The sequence below is a fragment of the Chiloscyllium plagiosum genome, unplaced genomic scaffold (genome assembly GCF_037043375.1).
Source record: "Chiloscyllium plagiosum isolate Xiang-an unplaced genomic scaffold, Cpla_swu_hap1 HiC_scaffold_1, whole genome shotgun sequence".
Classification (NCBI taxonomy): domain Eukaryota; kingdom Metazoa; phylum Chordata; class Chondrichthyes; order Orectolobiformes; family Hemiscylliidae; genus Chiloscyllium; species Chiloscyllium plagiosum.
In genome coordinates, this window is record NW_028270139.1 from 86,392,105 (window position 1) to 86,407,813 (window position 15,709).

General features: G+C 41.6%; 1 protein-coding gene across 6 annotated transcripts in view; it reads right to left on the minus strand.

The window, feature by feature from the left end:
* Positions 1-15,709, minus strand: part of trappc13 (trafficking protein particle complex subunit 13) — a 70,607-nt gene that overhangs the window by 40,591 nt on the left and 14,307 nt on the right. For all 6 annotated transcript variants that reach the window (XM_043689664.2, XM_043689646.2, XM_043689656.2 and 3 more), the window contains exons 2-3: positions 14,544-14,612; positions 12,496-12,595 (exon numbers count right to left, since the gene is read on the minus strand). In XM_043689664.2, coding sequence (XP_043545599.2) covers positions 12,496-12,595; positions 14,544-14,612 — 169 coding nt within the window. The remainder of the gene's footprint in view (positions 1-12,495; positions 12,596-14,543; positions 14,613-15,709) is intronic.

A 15,709-nucleotide genomic window follows, 5' to 3' on the forward strand; every position in this document is an offset into this window, starting at 1 on the left:
GGGCATTTCAACTCCACTTACCCGCATTCTCCCCGTAGCCCTTAATTCCTTGTGACATCAAGAATTTATCAATTTCTGCCTTGAAGACATTTAGCGTCCCAGCCTCCATTGCACTCTGTGGCAATGAATTCCACAGGCCCACCACTCACTGGCTGAAGAAATGTCTCCGCATTTCTGTTCTGAATTTACCCCCTCTAATTCTAAGGCTGTGTCCACGGGTCCTAGTCTCCTCGCCTAACGGAAACAATTTCCTAGCGTCCATCCTCTCCAAGCATGTATTATCTTGTAAGTTTCTATTAGATCTCCCCTTAATCTTCTAAACTCCAATGAATACAATTCCAGGATCCTCAGCCGTTCCTCATATGTTAGACCTACCATTCCAGGGATCATCCGTGTGAATCTCCGCTGGACACGCTCCAGTGCCAGTATGTCCTTCCTGAGGTGTGGGGACCAAAACTGGACACAGTACTCCAAATGGGGCCTAACCACAGCTTTATAAAGTCTCAGTAGCACAACAGTGCTTTTATATTCCAACCCTCTTGAGATAATTGACAACATTGCATTCGCTTTCTTAATCACGGACTCAACCTGCATGTTTACCTTTAGAGAATCCTCAACTAGCACCCACAGATCCCTCTGTACTTTGGCTTTACGAATTTTCTCACCGTTTAGAAAGTAGTCCATACTTGTATTCTTTTTTCCAAAGTGCAAGACCTCGCATTTGCTCACATTGAATACCATCAGCCTGGACCACTCCTCCAAACTGTCTAGATCCTTCTGCAGCCTCCCCACTTCCTCAGTACTACCTGCCTGTCCACCTAACTTTGTATCATCGGCAAACTTCGCTAGAATGCCCCCAGTCCCTTCATCCAGGTCATTAATATATAATGTGAACAGCTGAGGCCCCAACGCTGAACCCTGCGGGACACCGCTTGTCACCGGCTGCCATCCCAACTCTCTGCCTTCTGTCAGACAGCCAATCCTCAATCCATACCAGTAGCTCACCTCGAACACCATGGGCCCTCACCTTGCTCAGCAGCCTCCCATGTGGTATGTTATCAAAGGCCTTTTGGAAGTCTAGGTAGACCACATCCACTGGGTTTCCCCGGTCTAACCTACTTGTCACCTCTTCAAAGAACTCCAACAGGTTTGTCAGGCACGACCTCCCCTTACTAAATCCATGTTGACTTGTTCTATTCCGACCCTGCTCTTCCAAGAATTTAGAAACCTCATCCTTAATGATGGATTCTAGAATTTTACCAACAACCGAGGTTAGGCTAATTGGCCTATAATTTTCCATCTTTTGCCTTGATCCTTTCTTGAACAAGGGGGTTACAACAGCGATCTTCCAATCATCCGGGACTTTCCCTGACTCCAGTGACTTTTGAAAGATCTCAACCAACGCCTCCGCTATTTCCTCAGCCACCTCCCTCAGAACTCAAGGATGTAACCCATCAGGGCCAGGAGATTTATCAATTTTAAGACCTTTTAGCTTTTCTAGCACTCTCTCTTTTGTAATGGCCACCATACTCAACTCAGCCCCCTGACTCCCTTTAATTGTTGGGATATTACTCATGTCTTCCACTGTGAAGACTGACGCAAAGTACTTATTAAGTTCTCCGGCTATTTCCTTATCTCCCATCACTAGCCTTCCAGCATCAGTTTGAAGTGGCCCAATGTCTACTCTTGCCTGTCGTTTGTTTCTTATGTATTGAAAGAAACTTTTACTATCATTTCTAATATTACTGGCTAGCCTACCTTCATATTTGATCCTCTCCTTCCTTATTTCTCTTTTTGTTATCCTCTGTTTGTTTTTGTAGCCTTCCCAATCTTCTGATTTCCCAGTGCTCTTGGCCACTTTATAGGCTCTCTCTTTTTCTTTGATAGATTTCCTGACTTCCTTTGTCAGCCATGGCTGTTCTAATCCCTCCCCGGATAATCTTTCTCTTCTTGGGGATGAACCTCTGTACAGTGTCCTCAATTTTAGCAACAAACTCCTGCCATTTTTGCTCTACTTCCAGTCTATTTTCGTCAGTTCCTCTCTCATACCCTCATAATTACCTCTATTTAACTGTAACACCATTACATCAGATTTTGCCTTTTCTCTTTCAAACTGCAGACTGAACTCTACCATATTATGATCGCTGCTTCCTAAGTGTTCCCTTACTTTAAGATTTTTTATAAAGTCTGGTTCATTACATAGCACTACGTCCAGAATAGCCTGCTCCCTTGTTGGCTCCATGACAAGCTGTTCCAAAAAGCCATCCTGTCAGCATTCCATGAATTCCCTTTCTTTGGATCCACTAGATATAATTCAACATATATCATGGCCAGTTTGATTAATTGCTTATCAGTACTTGTTTGCATCTCTCTGGAAAGAGGCTTACCTCTGGGACTTAAAGAAATTTGAATTCAGGCCAGCTTGCTCAGGCTGCTCAAATAAGCTATTTCCTTACAGCTTTTCTGTCATCTAATCAACCGGATGATACTTACACAGCACAATTCTGCGACAATCACAGATTTAGCTGATAAATAATTTGCATTATCACAGCTAGTATCCTGGTCTGTTTTCAAACCAAGACTCCAGTTTTTCCAGAGGTACTGTGACAGTTCATTTCATTATCACTGAGTCATAATGTTCATCAGTAACAGCAGAGAAGATGGTAAAAGAGGGGGAGGTGTGGCATTGTTGGTCAAGGACAGTGTTACAGTTGCAGAAAGGATGTTTGGGGACTTGTCAACTGAGGTAGTATGGGTTGAAGTTAGAAACAAGAAAGGAGAGGTCACCCTGTTGGGAGTTTTCTATCGGCATTCAAATAGTTCCAGAGATGTACAGGAAAGGATAGCAAAGATGATTCTCAATAGGAGTGAGAGAGACAGGGTAGTTGGCATGGTGGACTTCAACATTCCAAATATTGACTGGGAACACTATAGTATGAGTGCTATAGATGGGCCTCATCTTCCACCTAGGAACCCTCCAACCACAAGGGATGAACTCAGATTTCTCCAGTTTCCTCATTTCCCCTCCCCCCACCTTGTCTCAGTCAAATCCCTCGAACTCAGCACCGCCTTCCTAACCTGCAATCTTCTTCCTGACCTCTCCGCCCCCACCCCCACTCCAGCCTATCCCTCTCACCTTGACCTCCTTCCACCTATCGCATTTCCAACTACCCCTCCCCCAAGTCCCTCCTCCCTACCTTTTATTTTAGACTGCTGGACACACTTTCCTCATTCCTGAAGGGCTCATGCCCGAAACGTCGATTCTCCTGCTCCTTGGATGCTGCCTGACCTGCTGCGCTTTTCCAGCAACACATTTTCAGCATGGGTCAGTTTTTGTCCAGTGTGCGCAGGAGGGCTTCCTGACACAGTATGTAGACAGGCCAACAAGGGGCGAAGCCACATTAGATCTGGTACTGGGTAATGAGCCCGGCTAGGTGTTAGACTTGGAAGTAGGTGAGCACTTTGGTGATAGCGATCACAATTCTGTTATGTTTACTTTAGTGATAGAAAGGAATAGGAGTATACTACTGGGCAAGAGTTACAGCTGGGGGAAAGGCAATTACGATACGATTAGGCAAGATTTAGGAAGCATAGGATGGGGAAGGAAACTGCAGGGGATAGGCACATTAGAAATGTGGAGCTTATACAAGGAAAAGCTCCTGTGCGTCCTAGATAAGTATGCACCTGTCAGGCAGGGAGGAAGCTGTAGGGTGCGGGAGCCGTGGCTTACGAAGGAAGTGGAATCTCTGGTCAAGAGGAAGAAGGAGGCTTATGTTAGGATGAGATGTGAAGGCTCAGTTAGGGCACTTGACGGTTACAAGGTAGCCAGGAAAGACCTAAAGAGAGAGCTCAGAAGAGCCAGAAGGAGACATGAGAAGTTGTTAGCGGATAGGATCAGGGTAAACCCTAAGGCTCTCTATAGGTATTTAAGGAATAAAAGAATGACAACAGTAAGATTAGGGCCAATCAAGGATAGTAGTGGGAAGTTGTGTGTGGAGTCAGAGGAGATAGGGGAAGCACTAAATGAATATTTTTTGACAATATTCACTCCAGAAAACAACACTGTTGTTGAGGAGAATACTGAGATACAGGTTACTAGACTAGGTGTGATTGAGGTTCACAAGGAAGAGGTATTAGAAATCCTGAAGAGTGTGAAAATAGACAAGTCCCCTGGGCTGGATGGGATTTATCCTAGGATCCTCTGGGAAGCCAGGGAGGAGATTGCCGAGCCTTTGGCATTGATCTTTAAATTGTCATTGTCTACAGGAATAGTGCCAGAAGACCGGAGGATAGCAAATGTGGTCCCCCTGTTTAAGAAGGGGAGTAGAGCCAACCCTGGTAATTATAGACCAGTGAGCCTCACTTCAGTTGTTGGTAAAGTGTTGGAAAAGGTTATAAGAGATAGGATTTATAATCATCTAGAAAATAATAATTTGATTAGGGATAGTCAGCACTGTTTTGTGAAGGGTAGGTCGTGCCTCACAAACCTTATTGAGTTCTTTGAGAAGGTGACCAAACAGGTAGAGGAGAGTAAGCCGGTTTATGTGGTGTATATGGATTTCAGCAAGGCTTTCGATAAGGTTCCCAAAGTAGGCTATTGTACAAAATGCGGAGGAATGGGATTGTGGGAGATATAGCAGTTTGGATCAGTAATTGGCTTGCTGAAAGAAGACAGAGGGTGGTGGTTGATGGGAAATGCTCATCCTGAAGTCCAGTTACCAGTAGTGTATCGCAAGGGTCAGTGTTGGGTCCACTGCTGTTTGTCATTTTATAAACAACCTGGATGAGGGTGTAGAAGGGTGGGTCAGTAAATTTGCAGATGACACTAAGGTCGGTGGAGTTGTGGATAGTGACAAAGATTGTTGTAGGTTACAGAGAGACATAGATAAGCTGCAGAGCTGGGCTGAGAGGTGGCAAATGGAGTTTAATGCGGATAAGTGTGAGGTGATTCACTTTGGTCGGAGTAACCAGAATGCAAAGTACTGGGCTAATGGTAAGATTCTTGGTAGTGTAGATGAGCAGAGAGATCTCGGTGTCCAGGTACACAGTTCCTTGAAAGGTGCCACCCAGGTTGACAGGGTTGTTAAGAAGGCATACAGTGTTTTAGCTTTTATTAATAGAGGGATCGAATTCCGGAACCATGAGGTTATGCTACAGCTGTACAAAACTCTGGTGCGGCCGCACTTGTGTACAGTTCTAGTCACCACGTTATAAGAAGGATATGGAAGCTTTGGAAAGGGTGCAGAGGTGATTTACTAGGGTGTTGCCTGGTATGGAGGGAAGGTCTTACGAGGAAAGGCTGAGGGACTTGAGGCTGTTTTCGTTGGAGAGAAGAAGGTTGAGAGGTGACTTAATAGAGACATATAAGATAATCAGAGGGTTTTTCCAAGAATGGTGATGGTGTGCACGAGGGGCGTGGCTTTATATTGACAGGTGATAGATATAGGGCAGATGTCAGAGGTAGTTTCTTTACTCAGAGAGTAGAAAGGGTATGGAATGCTTTGCCTGCAACGGTAGTAGATTCGCCAACTTTATGTACATTTAAGTAGTGATTGGACAAGCATATGGACGTACATGGAATAGTGTAAGTTAGATGGGCTTCAGATTGGTATGACAGGTCGGTGCAACATCGAGGGCAGAAGGGCCTGTACTGCGCTGTAATGTTCTATGTTCTAACATAGACATACAATATTCCTTCAACAAAACACAGAAACACATTAAATAATCATTAGGTCATCACCAGGGTTTATTGACTTTATCAATAAGGCAAACCATGTTTTTTTCTTCTAATTTCAACTAACCCAACAAATTTTAGGCTCCTATCTACACAAGCTATAGGTGGTTTTCTTGGAATACCAGAAAAATAAATTCCTAAGAGCTACTGCAATGGCTACAAACTGATCAAGGTAATTATACAGACATTAAGTTAATATTGATAAATTAGAACAATGGAATCTAAAGGAAAGCAGACCAAAGGCGCATTCATGCATCAATAACTCAAGATAGAAACAACAGGATGGGCTGAGTGAAGTGCAGATCATTCCAGATGAATCTTAACCTCTGAAGACACAACAGAGAAAATCAATGTAAAGCTCCTGAGATTGGTCATTGACTAGACATTCAGAAAGTTTGACAGTTCTAAACAAAATCAGGAATGGTGTTCATATTAGTCCAAAAGAAATATATTTGAACGGAAAAAAATACAAAAATCAAAGCAAGAGAAGTCCCAATGCAACATACTCATTCTGAGAAAAGATCAGAAACATGTACTTTATATTCTAGGAAATGTGGTGGGGGATGGGGGAAGAAAACATCTCAATTCTTCAACCAAATAGCCAGTCCAGTACCCTGACTAACTTCTTCACAGAATCACAGAAACTTTACAACATAGGAGGCCATTTGGTCTATCATGCTTGTGCCAACTGACAAAGAGCTGTCCAGCCTAAAAACACCTGCTTGCACTGGGTCTGCAGTCCTGCACATCAAAAGTCTTTAAGTAGCAATCCAAGTGTTTTATTTAAACATACTGAGCACTTCTGCCTCTCTCGCCCAAACAGCAAAGTGTTCCAGGTCCCTACCACCCATTTTAATGGGAAAAGTGTGCTTCCTCATCTCCATTCCAATCAGTTCTAGCATAAACCTCTCCACTCTTGCATCCCACGCCTTAACGACAGGTTGTTCTTCTATAACGTGATGGTTGCATTCTTATGTACCCGTGTTATAGAAAGATTGCACTTTAAAAACAATGCTTGAAGCGTTGCGATGTAATCACATTACAGCCAACACACATTGTAACAATTCACGCTTTAGAAACAGTGTCCCTAATTCATCAATCTCATTATAGTGAATTCACATTAGCGAAACGCACGTTATAGCAGAACGACCTGTATTGGAAAAACATGCCAAATACCTTCTGAGCAAGCTCGTCAACCCGTTCTGCTAGCTTTACTCATCTACAGATATACACTCCAAGGTCCAATATACACTCGACGCTGCTCTTTGCTCTCATTTACTCTTTTTCCTTGCTTTGTTCCACCTCCAAAATTACAATACTTCACACTTCTGAAGATTATATATTCACCATTTTTGGTCAACTGAACAAACTATCTATATCATCCTTCCATCTAACACTGTCTACCACATAGAAAACCTTCATTATCTTGCCACTTACATTTGAATCATTGATAGAAACCGGAAAAAGATAAAGGGCTATATACTGATGCTTGCAGAACCAAGCTGGTAACAGCTTTTTATTCATAAAACACCCATGGATGATTACCTTTGCTTCTTGTCATTCAGCTATTTTTTTATATCCAATTTGTTATTCTCTGTCCGATCCCAACTCACATTAGTTTTGACCTGCCTGCCGTGTAGGACATTGTGAAAAGCCTTTGTTAAAATCCACATAAAACACATCCACCACACTAGCTTCATCAACCATACAAGTCATTTTTTAAAAAAAATGTTATTCAGACATTATTCCGTCCTTGAACAAATTCACACCGAGTTTTCTTGATTAATCTATACCTTCCTAAATTACGGTTTTATTGTCCCTCAAAATTATTTCAATAATTTGCCCATAACTGAATTTAAGTCAGTGGTATACATTTACTCAGATTACCACTTTTCCCTTCAACATAGAAATTTTTGCAATTCTCCAATGCTCTGGCACCACTCCAAGTACTTAAAAATATGCTTTTTATTCCCCCAAAAACATCACATCCAGCTCTTCTGACCATTTTTCTTAAAACATAGTCCAAAATCATAGTAACAACCATAATTCAGAATTCATGTTATTCTCGTAACCAAGCAACAGTAGAAATATTAACCTGTACATGTCATCAACACCAAGATGGAATACTTGTATCAGACAACATACTCTGGAACAAAATGAAATAGGCTTCAAAATCTTGAAAGGAAGACTGGGGGTGGCAAAGATGGAAGACCAGAAAATGAAATTAAAAAAAGGTGTACTTCATCAAGTTGACGAAAGTCACATTTAGGGCTGATAGTTCTTCACACCAAGCGTGGGGGGAGTTCAAAACAAGAGGGCATAGGTTTAAGGTGAGAAGAGGAAGATTTAAAAAGGGACTTGAGGGGCAACTTTTCACACAGAAGGCAGCTCATACATAGAATGAACTGCCAGAAAAAGTGGTAGATGCAGGTTTAGATTAGATTAGATTACTTTTAGATTACTTTTACAGTGTGGAAACAGGCCCTTCGGCCCAACAAGTCCACACCGTCCCGCCGAAGCGCAAACCACCCATACCCCTACATTTACCCCTTACCTAACACTATGGGCAATTTAGCATGGCCAATTCACCTGACCTGCACATCTTTGGCCTGTGGGAGGAAACCGGAGCACCCGGAGGAAACCCACGCAGACACGGGGAGAATGTGCAAACTCCACACAGTCAGTCGCCAGAGGCGGGAATTGAACCCGGATCTCTAGCGCTGCGAGGCAGCAGTGCTAACCACTGTGCCACCGTGCCGCCCTATATAGTTATAACATTTAAAAGAACTTGGATAGGTACATGAATAGGTTTAGAAGGATTTGGGCCAAATGCAGGCAAGTTGGACTAATTTAGTTTGGGGAACTTGGTAAGCATGGACTGAAGGCTCTGTTTCCATGCTGAATGACTCTAATAATTGAATAGACCTCTTGATCGGGTGTCAAAAAGAAAACAATGCTCAAAACATACGAAGGTTAAAGGACTAGTGATTCTTCTGAAAGGATGTATTGTATAGCCCTTCATAATTCTGTTTCCACCATTCCCATAAAGATGACTTCCTGATATTGCCCTCTTTCCTTGACCCTTTTTTGTCTGAAGAACAAAGAACTGTACTGTACAGGAGCAGCCCCTTCGGCCTACTAAAACTGCACCAACATACGATGCCCTTCTAAATGAAAAACCTTTTGCCTCATATGCTGCCCAGAACCTTCTATTCCCTGCCAGTTCACTCCATAACCTTCAATAATCAAGTTGATTGAGTTTTTTGAAGAAGTAACAAAGAGGATTAATGAGGGCAGATCGGTAGATGTGATCTATATGGACTTCAGTAAGGCATTCGACAAGGTTCCCCATGGGAGACTAATTAGCAAGGTTAGATATCACAGGGAAAACTAGCCATTTAGATACAGAACTGACTCAAAGGTAGAAGACAGAGGGTGGTGGTGGAGGGTTGTTTTTCAGACTGGAGGTCTGTGACCAGTGGAGTGCCACAAGGATCAGTGCTGGGTCCACTATTTTTCATTATTTATATAAATGACTTGGATGTGAGCACGAGAAGTATAAGTTTGCAAATGATACCAAAATTAGAAGTGTCGTGGACAGCGAAGAAGGTTACCTCAGATTACAATGGGATCTTGATTGTATGGGCCAATGGGCTGAGGAGTGGCAGATGGAGTTTAATTTATATAAATGTGATGTGCTGCCTTTTGGGAAAGAAAATCTGAGCAGGGCTTATACACTTAATGGTAAGGTCCTAGGGAGTATTGCTGAACAAAGAGACCTCGGAGTGCAGGTTCATAGCTCCTTGAAAGTGGAGTCACAGCTAGATAGGATAGTGAAGAAGGCATTTGGTATGCTTTCCTTTATTGCTCTGGGTATTGAGTACAGGAGTTGAGAGGTAATGTTGCGGCTATACAGGACATTGGTTATGCCACCGTTGGAATATTGTGTGCAATTCTGGTCTCCTTCTTATCAGAAAGATGTTGTGAAACTTGAAAGGGTTCAGAAAAGATTTACAAGGATGTTGCTGCATTTGGAGGATTTGAGCTACAGGGAGAGGTTGAATAGGCTAGGGCTGTTTTCCCTGGAGTGTCAGAGGCTGAGGTGTGACCTTATAGAGGTTTATAAAATCATGAGAGGCATGGATAGGATAAAAAGACAAAGTCTTTTCCAGGAGGTGGGGGAGTCCAGAACTAGAGGGCATAGGTTTAGGATGAGAGGGAAAAAGATATAAAAGAGACCTAAGGGGCAACCTTTTTCATGCAGAGGGTGGTACGTATATGGAATGAGCTGTCAGAGGAAGTGGTGAAGGCTAGTTCAATCATAACATTTAAAAGGCATCTGGATGGGTATATGATTGGGAAGGGTTTGGAGGGATATGGGCCAGGTGCTGGCAGGCAGGACTAGATTGGGTTGGGATATCTGGTCAGGATGGACAAGTTGGACCAAAGAGTCTGTTTCCATGCTGTACATCTCTATGACTCGAAGTGAAAACTAACCAAGTTTGTCCAATCTCCTCTCATAGCTAATATCCTCCGAACCATGCAACATCCTGGAAAACTATTTCCGTACTCTCTCCAAAGCCTCCATATCCTTCTGGTAGTGTGGTGACCAGAAACGTATATAATAGTCTAAATGTAACCTAAAGTTCAATACAACTGCAACACAATTTGCCAATGTTTATACTCTTTGCCGGACCAAAGGCAAGCATTTCATATGCCTTCTTGACCACTTTATCCACTTGTGTTGCCACTTTCAAGGAACTGTGAACTGTACACTTAGATTCCTCTATAAGTTGATGCTACCTGACATGCTTCCAGATTAAACTTCATCTGTCGTTTCTCCACTTAAGTTTCCAGCCCATCTATATCCTACTGTATTCTCTGGCAATCTTTCACACTATTCATAGCTCCCCCAATCTTTGTGTTGTCCACAAACTTACTACTCAGGCCACTTATATTATCTTCCAAATGATCTATATATATATTACAAATAACAAGGGTCCCAGCACTAATCTGTGCAGAAGACCTTTGGTCACAGATCTTCAGTCTGAAAAACACCCTTCCATTGCTACTCTCAATCTTCTATGACTAAGCCTGTTCTGTATTCAACTTAACAGCTCTTCTCAGAGCCATGTCACTTCACCTTTTGAATAAGCTTGCCAATGTGGAACATTGTCAACCAATCACTTCCTCAAAAAACTCAATAAAATTCGAGAGACAAGACCTGCCCCCAAAATGCTATGCAGCCTATTGCTTAGAAGTCTATATTTTTCAAAATGTGAGTAAATTAATTGCATAGTGTTTTGTACCATTCACAACTCCTCAGATACTGAAGATGTTCATGTTTAAATGCAGTAAGATCTGGACAATATCCAGGCTCACCCTGACAAGTGGCAGTGACAGTCGCGCCACACAAATACCATGCAATGACCATCTCCAATAAGAGACAATCTAACAACCGCCCCTTGACATTCAGAGTGTTACCTTCATTAAATCCCTAATTATCAACATCCTTGGGATTCCCATTGCTCAGACACTCAACTGGACTCATCACATAAACACAATGGCTAATAGATCAGGTCTGAGGCTAGGAATGATGCAGCAAGTAACTCAGCTCCTGACTCCCCAAAGCCTTACCAAGACACAAGGATCAAAGGAGGACCGTGGTGGAATACTCCCCCTTTGATTGCAGGAGTGCAGCTCCAACAACACTGAAGAAGCTTGACAGCATCCAGGAGAAAGCATCCCACTTGATTGGCACATCCACTCCGTTCTCCACCAATGTTCAGTAGCAGCAGTGTATACTATTGACAAGTTACACTGCATAAATTCAAAGATCCTTCCACAGTGCCTTCCAAACCCATGACCACTTCAATTGAGAAGGACAAGGGCAGCAGATGCATGAGAACACAACCACCTACAACTTTCCTGCCAAGCTGCTCACCATCCTAACTTGGAAATATAATCAACATTTTTTCACTGTCACTGGTCCTGTAATTCCCTCCCCAACCTACAACATGTGGACTGCAGCAGTTCAAGAGAGCAGCTCATTACCTTCTGAAGGGCAACTCAGGATGGGCAATTAATGCTGGTCAACCAGCGATGCCCACATTCGACGAGTGGAAGAAAAGTCCTATCCCTAAGAATCTTCTCCAATTATTCCCCTACTACAGATGCAAGGCTTGCCAGCCTGTAATTTCCCAGATTATCCCCATTGCCCTTCCTAAACAAAGGAGTATTATTCTGCAGTCTTCTGGGACCTCTCCTGCGACTAGGATACAAAGATTTCATATCAGGCCCCTGTAATATCCTCAGTGCCTCCCTCATCATGCCCTGGCGATGTGTCTACCTCAACGCTTTTCAAAACACCCAACATCACCACCTTTTTTATATTGACATGCCCTAGGATATCAACATCGCCCTTCTAAGACTCACCATCTCCTTCTCCTTTGTAAATACTAATGCAAAACACTCAATAATGACCTCATTCACTTCTTTCGGCTCCATGTGTAAATTTCATCTTTTGTCCTCGAGTGGACCCACTCTTTCCCTGGCTACCCTCTTGCTCCCTTTGTGTATATAAACAGCTTGGGATTTTTCTTAATTCTGTTGGCCAAAGACATTTAATGACGCCTTTTAGGCCTCCTAATTGCTTGTTTGGGTTCTTTACTGGTGTGTTTGGTACATGGTGAGGTAGTAAAGTGGAGACAGAAAAGCAAAAATGAAAGAACACATATGCCTGAATGATTGAAAATTCTTACCCAAAGTTCTGAGGGAGAGTCAGCATTTCTCCCAACATAAAGTTCTCTGCTCCTTTAACTGTAGAGGGATCATCCTTCATAAGTTGACTGAAAAGATCTCCTAAGGCAAAAACAGTAATTTGTCATAAGACCACAAGACCATAAGATACAGGAGCAGAATTGGCACTTCGAGTCTGCTCTGCCATTCAATCATGACTGAAATGTTTTTTAACCCCATTCTGCTGCCTTCTCCCCATAACCATTGATCGCCTTGCTAATCAAGAACCTCTCCCGGCCATTTTCCAACGGTCCCCCATCCACTCTTGCCTTGTAGATGTCTAAAACAAATCTCGAATTTTTTTTATTCTATGAGCCAGTTACTCTCATATTTCATCTCATAGTTGTTCTGGAAACTAACCTCTTCTGAGCCCTCTCCCTACTTAACTTTTCCCCATAATTTCCATACAACTGAACCCAACCTCTACCTCCCACCCCAACTATTTACTTTAAAGCCCGAACCACAACCCTGGTTATGGTGATTCACAGGGACTCATTATGAAAGCAGAAAACATCCTGGAATTCATTAGTAATGGTAAGAGCCCCAGAGCAAGGATTTTATGCTGAACATAGAAAGACCCTCAACGTGTGTTAAGCTGGCTTGTTACACCATCTGTGACTGCAGAATGAAATTCATATGTTAATTTTAGTGTTTTGCATATAATTCTGGACACCACGCTATAGGATGGATGTGAATGCATTTGAGAAATGCAGAAAGGTTTACAATAATTCCAGGAATGAGAAACTTCAGCTATGAGGATACACCAGAGAAGTTGGGATTGTTCTTCTTGGAGACATGGTAGCTAAGGGGAGATTTTAGGCAGGAAATGTGTTGTGAGAAAAACCTTTCTCACACAACTATTGAAGGTTGAGGATACAGTACAGAAAAGTGGGCTTTGGAAAGGACATTGTTGTAAAAACAGACAGATATCAAACAACAATTAACAGGTCAGATAGTTGTGTGGTCATTACATAAACTGAGCAAGTCAATTGATAGAAGTAGTAAAGGAATGGGACAGGAGCACTCGGAGTGTTTATTTCCAAGCTACAAGGGGAACCTTTAGATCTAGGTTATTTTGGAGTCAATTAATGAAAAGGAGCTTGGGATTCAAATCAATCTGAATTGTACAGACACAAAGATGAGGTAATTGTCAAGGTGTGCTGAAATAGAACGTAGAATCACTGAGACGTTAAAATTAACATATGAATTTCATTCTGCAGTCACAGATGGTGTAACAAGCCAGCTTAACACACGTTGAGAACTGCAAATATTGTCAGAAATGGATTTTAGCATTCCTAGAAATGTATTGACGAATATTGTGACTGAACGGACCGTATAATCCTGTCACAAAGCTGGTTAGGCAAAATGAACTTGCGGCTTCACAGAGGCATTCTTGCCTTTGTTCAGATCCCATTCCAAACTCTAGCACATAGAGATTGCAGTTCTGGATTAACATTCAGTGGAAAACCTGCGACTGGTTGGTAGGGGTTGAGTGCAATATGTCCAGAATGTCTGCACACAAAAGACAAAAAGTCAGCCTAAAAGAAAAGAAAGGACAAGTAGATTTATGTCCTGTCTCTTTTGGCATCACATTGGATGATTCCAAAGCACACCATAAAATGGCATTGTGAACACCACTTTATTTTTGCAGGATGCTTTCTAAGCAATGTGCCTTAGCAAGGTGATATTTTACATACCAAAATGGGAATTTTCTAAAACAAATGTAATAGACTTCACAAGAAGTGACCCATGTCTGTCATATTTGTATTAAACTGTCACTGAAAAGGACTGAAAGGAGGAAACAGAACTCTTAAGTACACAGAAAACTTGCATATAAAGTAACAATGAATGTTTAAAAATTCTCAGATTACCAAAAGGTTGCCTCTGAAAAGGAAAAAAAAAGTTAACACTCAGATTAAAATCAGGCTGCGTCACAAAGTGTTATACGTTGATACTCTAGCTAAAATGATAGCGGACTGTTTTCTAATACTGAATGACTATCCAGACTCACCAGGTAGATCTCTGTCTTCACAGGTCACTGGCAGGTTGGTAAATAATGTCGGTTTGGTTAATCTCATCACTATAACATAAAATAAACAAAGAAATATAGCAAAAAGTCAAATCGACCAGGTTAAAAAAAGTTTGTCAAAATCAAATTGCATTTGACACAAATTTTATACCATTAGGCTATTTAACCAGGCATTAACTACTGTTAAAATATTAAAAGGTAGAGTATTATTGAACATTGGAACAACAGATCATTCAGGCCCTTAAATCTGTTCTGCCATTTAAACAATTTTTGAATAGTCAGTAGTTCAACTCCAATTACCAGCTTTTTGCCAGATCTCAAAGCTTTATCCAACAAAACTAGTAATACAAAACTTTTAGAAGTAATTAATGTTTGTTTATAAAATTGAATTTTTCAGCAAGTTCAAACATCTTTAACAGAAATGACAAATTCACACTAGTGTTTAATTATTGCGGTGTCCCTGCAAAGGTTCGACTACAAATTGCTACCCACTGGGAATTCACACAAATGGTTTGTGATCTTCTTTCATGACACTGGCAACAGGTCACTATGTTTCAGATATAACAGTTGGTCATCTTGCTGGTATTCGCTTTTGTAGCACAGGGAACATGTGGTAGATAGTGAAATGATTTTCTTCCCAGTGATTATTGTTTACCGTTCATGGATTCTAATAATCGTACAAAGATAAGACAGGATTCTAAATTCACATCTCATTTCTATCAGGGCAGAACACATCTCTGAAAATAAAGCAAGCACAGTGGTTTCCAATAATAATTGTTTTTTTTAAATTACACAAGACCCCAGGAGTTTTAACTAATGTTTTGGGAATTAAACCCTGTGATTTTGTTGATTCGAGCTACTGGCACATTCCACATGAGTACACGATAGCAATTGTGCTACTGAACCAATAGTCCAGAAGCATAAATTAAACTCAAGACAATACAGCTTAAAATGCACCCAGCAATCTGAACCCAAATTAAAAAATAAAAAGGGAAAATGTTGAAAACTGATAGCAAAATCCAGCTAGATTATTAATGTATTTTAAGAGTAGAAAATATGTCTTTTCACAAACTGATCTACATGCATCCAATCCCACAAGACAGTTGGTTCTTTTTTTCCTATTTTCTAGACTACCTGTTCAGAGATGT